The sequence below is a fragment of the Lactuca virosa genome, chromosome 5, assembly GCF_052849685.1.
Source record: "Lactuca virosa cultivar CGN04683 chromosome 5, Lactuca_virosa_CGN04683_v6, whole genome shotgun sequence".
Classification (NCBI taxonomy): Eukaryota; Viridiplantae; Streptophyta; class Magnoliopsida; order Asterales; family Asteraceae; genus Lactuca; species Lactuca virosa.
The window spans coordinates 151,466,469-151,479,046 of record NC_136430.1 but is presented as its reverse complement, the minus strand read 5'-3'; the positions used below and the strand labels follow the sequence as shown (position 1 = coordinate 151,479,046).

General features: G+C 36.9%; 2 protein-coding genes across 2 annotated transcripts in view; one reads left to right on the top strand and one right to left on the bottom strand.

The window, feature by feature from the left end:
• Positions 1–3,103: 3,103 nt before the first annotated feature.
• LOC145117002 (PLAT domain-containing protein 3-like) lies at positions 3,104–4,047 on the bottom strand. Its single transcript, XM_079053307.1, has 2 exons — positions 3,900–4,047; positions 3,104–3,827 (listed from the first exon to the last, which is right to left on the bottom strand). The coding sequence occupies exons 1-2, from the start codon at positions 3,969–3,971 to the stop codon at positions 3,342–3,344; spliced, it is 558 nt and encodes a 185-aa protein (XP_078909433.1). The 5' UTR covers positions 3,972–4,047; the 3' UTR covers positions 3,104–3,341.
• Positions 4,048–5,975: 1,928 nt separating this feature from the next.
• Positions 5,976–12,578, top strand: part of LOC145111874 (replication protein A 70 kDa DNA-binding subunit B-like) — a 34,185-nt gene continuing 27,582 nt past the window's right edge. Inside the window, exon 1 of the mRNA XM_079048118.1 lies at positions 5,976–6,101. Within this exon, the coding sequence (XP_078904244.1) occupies positions 5,976–6,101 (126 nt within the window). The remainder of the gene's footprint in view (positions 6,102–12,578) is intronic.

Genomic DNA, 12,578 nt, shown 5'->3' with positions numbered 1-12,578 from the left:
TGAAAACAATAATAGTAACCACCACCGTAAGGTGGTGGCCGCCGCCGCGAGCCGCCATTGACCACCACTACCCGGGGTGGTAGTGGGTGGTGCCCCTCAAGCAAAACCCTAATGGACCTAGCAAGACCCTAATGGGCTTAAAGATTTATTTTGGGCCTATTGGGCCACGTTTGGGTGAGGAACCCTAATTAGGGTTTAGAAAACCCTAATTGTGAGTATTTGGGCCTTAGACTTATTGGACCCACTTTTGGGCCATTGAGATGGGATTATGTATTAGGCCTAATCACTCTATCTCATGTATATAGTAGAGCAAAGGACTTAATGGATTAAGTCCTTGATGGGTTAAGTAAGAAACACTTAACCCTAATCGTCATTTTATGTGAAACCCTAGTTTCACTTGGGCCTTGAGTTGGGCCTTTCGATTGGGTTTTGGTAATTGGTTTATTAATGGGCCATCCAAGAATAATTAAATGGACTAGAGTAATTAGTTGGGCTTTAGGATAAGGCCCATATGAAGGATTGGGCCCAATTTGGAAAGTTGGGCCATATGTTGGGCTTTGATCCCTAGTTGACTTTGGGCCTATAGATTGGGCCTTGGGCTTGGGTAAGCCAAGCTAGGGTTAATATAGTAATTATCCAAAGTATGCATTTATAGTTATGTGTTAGAACCCAATTAGTAATTGGGTGTTATTTTGGTGTTGACAGTTCGGGAATCTGTCATCCAGCAGTTGGGGTTGAGTCTGCAGGACTTCAGCAGTGTGGGATTGAGTCTACGGGACTTCAGCAGTGTGAGGTGAGTTTCCTTTCAGTAGGAACGGGTCTACGGCCACAATGCCGGCCCGTTTAGGTTAGCAGTAGTTCCGGACTTTAGTTCGATGCAGTAGTTCAGTATGCTTGGTGTCTTTGTGATACATGCATGGTATGTGTTATGTGTTCCGGACTATGGTCCGATGCAGTATGCAGTATCTGTGTTTATGCTAGTAGTTATGATTATGTTATGCTATGTTCAGTCAGTTCCAGACTTCGGTCTGATGCAGTAGTTCAGTGTGCTTGATGTCTTTGTGATTCAAGTATGACTGTGTGTTATGTGTTCCGGACTTCGGTCCGATGCAGTATGCAGTATCTGTGTTTATGCTAGTAGTTATGATTATGCTATGCTATGTTCAGTCAGTTCCGGACTTCGGTCCGATGCAGAGGGCAAGGCCCTGGTTAGTTCCGGACTTCGGTCCGATGCAGTTTCCGGACTTCGGTCCGATGCAGAGGGCAAGGCCCTGGTTAGTTCCGGACTTTGGTCCGATGCAGTTTCCGGACTTCGGTCCGATGTAGAGGGCAAGGCCCTGGTTAGTTCCAGACTTCAGTCTGATGCAGTTTCCGGACTACGGTCCGATGCAGTGGGCGAGGCCCAGTATGTGCTTTATATGTTATTGTCTGGTATGTGGTAGTTGGGGAGACTCACTAAGCTTCGTGCTTACAGTTTTCAGTTTTGGTTTCAGGTACTCAGTTCTCAAAAGAGGAGCTCGGAAAGATTGCAGTGCATACACCATTTGTTCAGCCTGGGATGTTTATACTCTGATATATTTGACAGTTGTCATGATATTTTGAGATACATAGTTTATGATTCTTATATGACGTTTGATGAATATGGTTTTATTACTGATTTAAAACGAAATTTTCAGACTGTGTTTTTGGGATGTTACAAAATTGAACAAAAATCCACACATTTTATGAAACATTGAACAAATCCATAAAAGGGAAAACAAAAAACAAAGTAAGAACATGAAGAAATTCTTGAACTACCCACCTCGATCCAGTCATTGGCAGCAACTACGTGAAGAGCAGAATGACGATCACTGATAACCGTTTGTTGAATAAGATCGGGATCTCTCTCCAAAACACTCCTTACAGACAGTAAAATAGTTGAAGAACTATCAGAAATTTGCCTATATTAATCAGAACCGAGCAGTATGTGTGCTTGGAGAGATTAATTAAGTTGGAATACTCTCGTCATTCATCAGGACTTGTTGGATTACTTTATTGTGTTGGATAGGCTGCATCAAGAAGAAATGTAAACACCAAAACCCTTCCCCTTCATGGAAATGACCTGTCTTTGGAGGCAGTAATAACAACAAGAAGCAATTTAGAACAAGTGTACCCAAAACTACATTTACAAATTACAAGCATGACAATTATCTCAGTTTTAGATCAATTCTTATTGATTAAAACCCAAAATTGAAAAGAAGAAAGTTTATTTTACCAAAAGTCGTATCATGATTGAAAGCTTTCAGTAGATGATAGTAATGGGGTTTTGGTTTTATATGTCAACAATGGGATAGAAATTGGGAGAAAGGGGAATAATTTTCCAGAAGACGACAACGACCATCGCAGGAGGACATTCCTCTCCTCCGTCGTCATCATCATCATCACCATCGAGAGAGAGAGAGAGAGAGAGAGAGAGAGCACTAATGAGTGGTGCAATGGTGTTAGCTGGATTAGTGTTTCAAAAGTTCGATCTTCATTACCATTTCCTTGAGCAGAGACATAGGTACACCATCTGAACTTTTTTTTGTCATTGAGCAGGTGGCAATTGTGGTTTAGAGAGAGAGAGAGAGAGAGAGAGAGAGAGAGAGAGAGAGAGAGGTGCGATGACATTGGCTAGATTAAGGTTTGAAAAGTTGGATATTCATTACATTTTTCCTGAAAAGAAACACATGTGCGATTGTAGTTTTAAGAAGAGAAACAGAGGTAGAAAAGATTAATGGAGGAAAGGATGGCTGGTGACCTATTCTAGGTTGTAGGGGCAGCGTGAGGAGGGTGGTGGTACCGGAGGGTTGCCGGAAACTGGAGATCGTAAGGAGAGAGACAGAAGAGATGTAGGTTTGAGGGCATTGAAGGTGTATAGAGGAGGTTAGGGTCTAGTGCTTTCAAGATTCAGAGATAGCGTGAAGATACGATGAGGTACATTGTCAGATGTAAAGCTTAAAAAGGTTGTATGTTATGTTGTAATGGGTATACCTCTTAAATTTCAAAAAATAGCTAAAATGATTTATATAATGCTAAAGATAAAGATAAACAATTCCAAACACCCCTGGAAATGACCATAAAATTCAAGACAAAATAACATCACACCTTTTATTTCTATTGATAATTGATAATAAGATTACAGGCGATGTTTACTAGAAATACACACATACAAAATCTTAATTTATGAATGAAGAGATCTCCAAGAGTTTATTGTGGGATTCCAATCTCAACAACAAAATCAAACCCTCGATGGGTTTCACTCCAAAATCAAAACCATTTGATGCAAACTTCAAACATCACTTTTGCCATCCGATCGCCTCTCACACAACAGAAAGCAGTGATGAAGCAGTACCGCGGATTACGTGGCGCCGGTGAGCGGATAAACTACTATCGCCGTCGGATCCACAGTAATTTCTGACGGCGGTAAGTTCGTATGGTGACGTGTCGGTAGCAAGCCACTGTTCAACCGTGAATGTCTGTTGTGCGCAGGGGATGTGTGCTCCGGTAGTCGTTACCTCAATGTAATTACAATACCAACCATGGTGAGCCCCGGTGCCGTCGGAGGTGATGTTCATCTCACACGGTGCTCCGGTCAAACAAGGGCCTCTTCCACTGAAAATGTCCAGATTGCTCCTCTCGAAATAGTTGTACCCAGGACCCATCAAACCACCCCAAGCTTCTAGATTGTTGATCCTGATGCCATAGCCGGCGGCGTCGTATAGTGTTAACGTCATGTTGGAATCTGTTCCGGCTTTAAGTATCGATCCAGTTCTGACGTAAATGGTGTACACACAATCCGGATCAGACTGCAATTATTCGAAGAAGGTTAATAAGATTTTAAATGTTTTGAATGAATGCAGACAGGAATAGGAGCTTACAGATCTGACGACGGCGGCGATGATGAAGACGATGAGGAGATTGAAGAACAAACGGTTGACTTTAGGAGCCATGGTTGCCTGGTTGGTAATGGTGCCGATGGGCAGATAGATCTGTGATGAATGGGGGAGTGGAGCGGGTGATATATGATATGGATGAAAATGAGGACATAGTGGTAGGGCCGGTCAAACCACGTGATACGTATATTTCCATCATACGTTGAGTTTGCAACCGGTCGAACCGGACCCGACCGTACCCGACATAAAATTTGATTTTAAATGAAGATATTAGAGGGATAATAATTGATGAGCAAAGGAACCGATTCGGTTGCAACCGGGCCGAACGGACCCGACCCGGGAACCGAATTTGGTGGAAATTAGGAACCGAACCGGACCGCCGGTTCTACCGGTTCCGGTTCTGGTTCCTACCGGTTCTTGTCGTGTCTTCAATATTGGAACCGGTCCTCGAGAAATATCAACATATGTTTCCGGTTTTTGGCGGTTTTACCGGTTCCGGTTCCTACCAGTTCCCGACTCCAAAAATCGACAGTAACATAGTATCCGTCCCGGCCCGACCAGTTCCATCGGGTTTTGGTTCCGGTTCCGGCCGGTTCCCCGGTCCATATGCTCATCCCTAATTGATGTCTTTTGCCATTCTCAAATTAAACGAATAAATTATAAAATAAAATATATAGTTAAAAGATACGATAAAATATATAAAAGAGAAATTAAATACCGTTATATTTTTTCTTTCTACTCATTCTTCTATCACTTTAAAATGATAACAAATGTAACAAAAAATTATTAATTATATTAAATATGACAGTTGTCATAATATTAAGTGTGTAAGAATATATATATATATATATATATATATATATATATATATATATATATATATATATATATATATACTAGTAGTGTACACGCGCGACGCGGCGGTGCGAGATAGTTCATTTCGGCAGGTAGTTTTCATACGGCGATTAGTTTCCTTTTCATGTTAGATAGTTCGTTTCAGGTTTTTGGTGAATTGTTTTGTGTCGGATAGTTCTTTTCGTCGAATTGTTTATAGCTAAGTACATAGGTGTGGGGCATAATAATTTCCTATTTCCTGTCATTTATTGTTCTGGTTTTTATTTTACGATTAAATTAAATGTAAAACAATGTGTAAAACTGTATATATTATAACATAATCACAAATTATATAACTTTTTTATAATAATAAAATTGGATTAGAGATACATAATGTTAATTAACACCATTTGTTTATATAATTTATAAATTCGAATTAATTTATTATTAACTAATACCATTTATAAATTCAATTAAAAAAACACATTCCTATGGTGCTCATGTAATAAAAAAACATTAAGTTTAGTTACATGCGTTATCAAAACATTTCTATCATTATCTAGAATTAACATTCTCACATAATTATTATGTGAAATCTCCTAATATTGTTTTCTTTCGTACCTACGTAGATAAATTATTTTAGTTTAAATTACTATAATTAAATCGTTTCTACACAATAGGGTTGTCACATATAAACAATTATTAAATCATTTAATATATTAATCAAGTGTGGATTATAATAAAGCATATAACAATTATATCAAAGCCCACATCAATTCGTTAACCCAGTTGAATTGTTTAGCTCACAATAAAATAATTCCAAATTAAATTGTTTAGCCCACATAAATATCAAATAATTCGTGTGCCCTACTTGTGTTTTCATTTTCATTTGCGCAGCCAAAGAATCAAAGGCTAGAACAAGCCTCTTTTTCTTCTCCTTCTTCTTTTCTTGGTTCGATTCTTGACTCCTTAATACGGTTGGTAAAGGTTCGACTGGAGGGCAAGTAATAGGTTGATGGGTTCGGTGGTTGTCGTCGGTTTGTATTCGGAAATGGGTGTTCAACAGGTGAAAGTTCAGTGAAGAAGGAGGTGGTGTTTCACGATGTTGGTTGGCTGTAAAGGTGGCTCTTGGTGAAGGGTGCAACGGTCGAAGAATATGGGTAGTAGTGAAGATCGTAGGTGCAAGTGCGATTTCCGATGGAAGGACGGTGAAAGCTTTTTCCGGCTATGATTGTAGCTAGATGTGGTGGCGATGTTGAAGGCAGCGATCATGGTAGACAGTTCTTGGTACGGCCAGGAAAAAGTGGTGAAGAAGGTGGTTTCAAGTGCTTGCTTCTTGATGGAAGTTTAAAGGTTGCATAACAGGTAAGAAAGCAGTGGATGGAGATGGATGTGCTGAGACCGTGATTTACTTTCTCATTTTTAATTTAAGTTGAAAATGTTTTTTTTTGTTATGATTTTGGTTCCAAAATCCTCAAATTTTGAAATTTTTCAGATCAAATAAAGAATAGATAAAAACACAGATTTATTATGTATAACAAGTCATTTTTTATTGTAGTTGCGCTCTCTTTTATATAAATCCATAGTTTTTATCAAACTTATAAATTAGAATTAGATCAATTTTTATTCTGAGAGTTTTAGTTAAATGAATCATCTTTTTCAAGTATTGTAAAAATATACGAATAAATACAAACAATAAGATTTGAAATTTGAATTGAGTTGATTTCGATATGAATCAGCACGCAAACACAATAAAAACGCTAAACAGGTAACAATATGTAACAACTAAGAATCAAAACATAACATAATAATCTATTTTAAAGAAAATAGTTACAAAAATGTAGAACATCATAAAAGTGCACTACCAAATAATGCTACAAAAACATAAAAACCACTCACTAATAATAATGTTACAGAAAAAATAAAAAAATGATACTGAAATTTAGATGTCGATGATCAAGTCATTTTACTGGATTTATGGTTGTTGCAAACTTCATATCCTAGTTCTAAGATTGATGCAATCTTCCTGAACCTTTATTTCTGTTGGATTCAAACGTATTTTCACTTTTGATTGAATTTTAAGTTGAGACATATTATATAGGAAGATAAAATGGTTTTGTGTTTGTTTGGTTGTTAATTTATATCCATTGATTACTTTTTAAACATTCAATATGTTTCTATCCATTAGATTAAAAGAGCAATCCATGTGAAGTGGGTGTCTTGATTTTTATTGGTTGAATATTTTTGCCATGTTGGCAATCCAAAGCAAAAAAGAGAACACGTGTTTAGCTAAGTGTATATATTCTTATGCATTTAAGTGTTGTACATTATGCAATACAATGTGTCTTTAAGACTTTTTTTAAGAGATGTTTTATTTTGTTGTACCTCATGCTTAAAAAATTGTTTTTAAGACTTGAATATGTATGCTTTATAATATAGTAAAGATATATATATATATATATATATATATATATATATATATATATATATATATATGGCTAGGTTAATTTGTTTTTTATATTTATTGTGTGCTAGAATGCACCAATAGAAATTTAGTAAATTAAATAAATATTTAATTAAATAAATATAGATATTAAATGATTTCCATAATTATATGTATATTAAATGATATTCATAATTATAATTCTCTTTTTATGAAAACTAATTAAATCCGTCATTAATGTCAGCAATAACATTCTTTCAGAATGAATTCGCATCTAGGTTTTTATATATGAGTTCGTATTTTGTTTCAGGACTCACTCACTTAAAATACAATAAAGTTGCATGGAATATGAAGAACGAGAGTGTATTCTACTAGAATACACTCTCATTCTGCTGAAATACACTCTCATTCTTCTGGATATGAATTCATTCTGAAAGAATATTATTGTTGACATTAATGACGAATTTAATTAGTTTTCATAAAAATGAGTTATAAGTATGGATAGTATTTAATATACGTATAATTAATATTAAATTCCTATTGGTGCGTCACAGCTAGTTGATAAGTTGGCTTATTTTTCAAGCTTTTTAAATTGTCATGTTTGACAAGCTAAAAACTAGTTGATAAGCTAGCTTTTCAAAACGCTACTTATGTTGTGTTTGCCGCACCACAACTAGCTAATAAGATAACTTATTTTTCAAGTTTTTTTAAAATTGTCATGTCCGCAAACCAAAAAGTAACTGATAACGTAGCTTATAAGCCTCTTTTTAAAAATCTACTTAAACTAGCTTTTCATAAGTTTTTTTCTAAAATTCCCCGAATACACCGTTAACTAATTATAGAAGACATATTTGTGACAACTGGAAAAAATTTCGTCAACGACCGTCACTAGAAACAAATGGTAGCAATAGAGTTTTTCATATTTTGGGAAAATATAATCAGATATGCTATGATTTATAACTTATAAGTAAGAAAAATGTTAATATGATTAGAAATGAATGATCAAAACGTTATACCGCTATTAATAATGGCTAGTGTATTAGAAAAGTACACAGTAACGTGATCCCAATTATATAAACTTCGTAAAAATCTGACTCCAATTGGAGGAGTCATGATTTTATAAAAAGTAAAAATCAACCGCGTTGTTAACGTAATTAACATCAAAATAGTATAAAGAAATTCGTTGAGTTTTGACTGAAGTCATTAAAAGGAAAATCGTATTACTCCGAGAGATAAGATCTTTGAAATGAAAAAGGTCAAAAACGGAGTCTGTATAAAGAAGATACGATAATTGAAAATATATAAAATACGAGTTAAAAATAAAAGTTAAAATTTTACAACGTGACCTTTATGAAAGTTGTAGTGCTCAAGGATATCTACACAAATATATAAAAAGGGTAAGAAATAAGATTCATAAAATGAAGATATAATTTTTTATAGAAAATTTAGTGATGCACGCGAAGTGTGCGCCGTACTCGACATGCACGTCTGACACCCGGATTCGTCGGGATTAGAGAGATGTTGTGACAACCCTAAATTTCACGGCAATAAAAGACCGATTTGTTTATGTTTATTTAAAATAAGAGTATCCTCTTAGAGGAATAATAATATTGCGGAGTTTGTTCCCAAAAACATGATAATGATATTATCAAAGCAATTCCGAAGAAATGTATTTTATTTATTTTAAAACGTTGGGATGTCATCGTCAATACAGAAACATGATCATAGCGAAATCTTACAAGCTTTACAGTAATTAAACTAGTGGCTTAATTGATGGGTTTCATACAAACAATCATATGTGTGCATGCAACCCTAATTGGATCTATGTTTTCTCTATTAGACATACAAGTATTGAACACAAAATAAAAAACCCTAATATGCATCTAATAATTCGAAATCTACATAAGAAAGATTAGAACACATACCTTTGTTGCTATATATTAATAACAACTAATTCTTGAAGATCCTTGCTTTTGAGAACAAGTACCACACGCGTAGTACATCTAATGGCTCACAAACACACTATGGCAAGAGGATGAATATGAGAGGGAGGAGAGAGGAGTGACTTGCTCTAAAAATCGGCTCTTTTAGGGTTTCCACAAGGGTGTCCGAATTCAAGAGCCAAGGGGCTCTATTTATACTTGAGGCTAGCTAGGGTTTGAGGGTGGAAACCCTAATTCCTTAGCTTAAGGCCTAACCAAGTCAATGGACCCCTTCCTTAGGGCTTGGACAAAAATCTCTAGATCCTTCTAGGGATTTTCGGCCCTCCCTAATAAGGGTGATCCAATGGCCCAAAACCTCAACTATCAAATATTTACAAAAAAAGCCCCTACACTTTCAGTCCATTCCTTTAATCCCAAAATTAATTCCAAATTAATTTCTGATTAAATATTTATTATAAATATGATTTCTAATTAATATATTATTCTTATAATATATTAATAAAACATATTTATGTACCAATTTATTATTCTAAATAATAAAATCAGCCTCTCTCTCTCCAATAATCATCCTGTCTAGTTGCCAGTGTGAAGGCAACCCAAAAGGACCATGCTACTATCAAATAAAGTACATACCAATTATAGTTATGGGCTTAGACACCTAATCCAACAGTCTGACACTTGGATAAGCCTAATAACTATAATTGCAAGTATGACTTCAGAATATGATTAGCAATCGTAGCTCTCAAAAGCCGCTGTCGAACTCTGACCTAGTTAGTTGTGTGTCCTTAAGATAAGGGATCATATAATCCTCTGTTCTGCAAGATATCGTGTGGACAAAGACATGGAACATAATCATTCTCAATGTCCAACAGTTTGTTTCCCGATTTCTGATTTGTGTGACAACAAACTTAATTGAACACATCAATTCAGTCCTGACCGGGCCCAACACATAAGTCAACACAAAATCATCGAGGGGCCCAAGATATCACTTTTACCCCTTGGGATAAAAGGAACAGATAAACTTTGACTTATATGCTTATACAATTTACTTATCAAATCATACACAACAATACGTTTTATAACATCAAGTTACTGATGCGTTTACGCATTATCAATGCACAACCAACTCGTAAACAACAACTCATATATCCCGGTTTAAAGATTATACGATATTATCATCTCACAATCACTCGTGATAAATTCCATGAAGTGATTCAAAAGAGCGTGGGTTTAATCCAATACTCAAATCCTATTTCACGAGTACTCATGAACGTTGCAACAAACTTTTGCTATGTCTAAGCACTTAGACAATCTACAACCCAATTCATGACAGTCTTACTTCATTACTTACTTCCAAAGTATGATCGAATGTGGATAATTTGAACAATCCTATTATTCAGGAAGTAAAACATGCAAAAGTGAAACACAAAATAAACAATTGACAAAAGATAGTAAACTTTACTCGTAAATAAATCTTCCATTACTTAATCATCAAATGTCAATTACATTTATATTGCTACAAGTATCTAACTATCTATCTAATCACTAAAACTAATATCGTCCTTCAGACCAATGCTCCTCGCATGCTGAACGTGTTTAATCCTACTCAGTACCTTTGTGAGGGATCTGCAGGATTCTCTTCTGACAATACCCTCTTAACGACGAGGAGTCCTTCTTCGACCCGATGTCTGATGAAGTGGTATTTTCTGTCGATGTGTCTGGATCTACCATGATCCTTTGGTTCCTTAGTTAAGGCAACCGCTCCTTCATTATCGTAGAAAATATCCATAGGCTCCTTTATGGCTGGTACAACTCCAAGGTCTACAATGAAGTTCTTCAACCATATAGCCTACTTTGACGCTTCGCTTGCTGCTATGTACTTTGATTCGCACGTTGAATCAGCCACGGTCTCCTGCTTAGAACTTTTCCAAGTCACTGCTCCTCCATTTAGGGTAAACCCCCAACCTGACTGAGAGCGGAAGTTATCTCTGTCGGTCTGAAAGCTGGTGTCACTATACCCTGTCACTCTCAAGTCATCACTGCCACCAAGTACAAGGACCCAGTCCTTAGTCCTTCGCAGATACTAAAGAATGTTATTAACTGCTATCCAGTGAGCTTTACCTGGGTTCCCTTGATATCGACTTACCATGCTCAACGCAAAAGCCACATCAGGGCGAGTACATGTCAAAGCGTACATGATCAAGCCAACGGCGGAAGCATATGCCACTCGACTTATTTCCGCTATCTCTGCATCGGTACTCGGACTCTGAGTCTTACTCAGTTTGGTTTTGCCCTGGATAGGTAGCTCCCTTTTCTTGGAATTCTCCATGCTAAAACGTTTTAACACCTTCTCCAAGTAAGTACTTTGGCTAAGTCCAATCAGCCTTTTACTCCTATTTCTCAAGATCCTTATTCCTAGAATATAGGCAGCTTCCCCTAAATCCTTCATAGCGAAACACTTCCCAATCCAGGTCTTAACCTCCTGCAAGGTTGGAACGTCGTTTCCTATGAGCAATATGTCATCAACATACAATACTAGAAAGCTAACTATACTCCCACTAGGTTTGACATACACACAGGATTCATCCTCGCTCCTAGAGAAACCAAGATGCGAGAAGCTTGCTTCAATCCATAGATGGATTTCTCAAGCTTACACACTCTATTGGGGTATTTAGCATCCACAAAACCTTCTAGCTGACACATGTAAACATCTTCAGCCAGTTTCCCATTAAGGAAAGCCGTTTTGACATCCATCTGCCAGATTTCATAATCATGAAACGCAGTGATGGCTAACATAACCCTAATAGACTTGATCTTGGCCACTGGTGAGAAGGTCTCATCATAGTCAACCCCTGGGGTTTGAGTAAAGCCCTTCGCAACCAGCCGTGCTTTGAACGTGTGCACCTTTCCATCCATGTCGGTCTTCTTGTAGAAGATCCATTTGTACCCAACTGTCTTTCGACCTGGTACATTGTCAACCAAGTTCCAAACTTGATTGTCATACATGGACTGGATCTCGCTGTCCATTGCCTCTTTCCATTTGGCAGACTCACGGCCCACCATGGCTTCCTTGTAGCTAGAAGGCTCATCCAAATTTACCAGTGTATTATCACTGATAAACGTATCACCATCTGTAGTAATATAAAAACCATAAAACTCAGGTGCCATTCTAACTCGAGTGGAATGTCGAATAGGTAATGACTCGTCAATGGGTTCAACAGGAATCTCTTCCTTAGGTTGAGTGCTAGTGTTAGAGGTTCCTTCATCGCTTGATTCTTGAATCTCTTCAAGATCAATTGTACTCCCATTGTCCTCTAGGCATATGAGTTCCTTCTCGCGGAAAACTCATTTCCTTGCTACGAAGACCACATTATCACTAGGTTTGTAAAATAGATATCCAAAGGATTTCTATGGGTAGCCAATGAAAATACACCGCTCACTTCT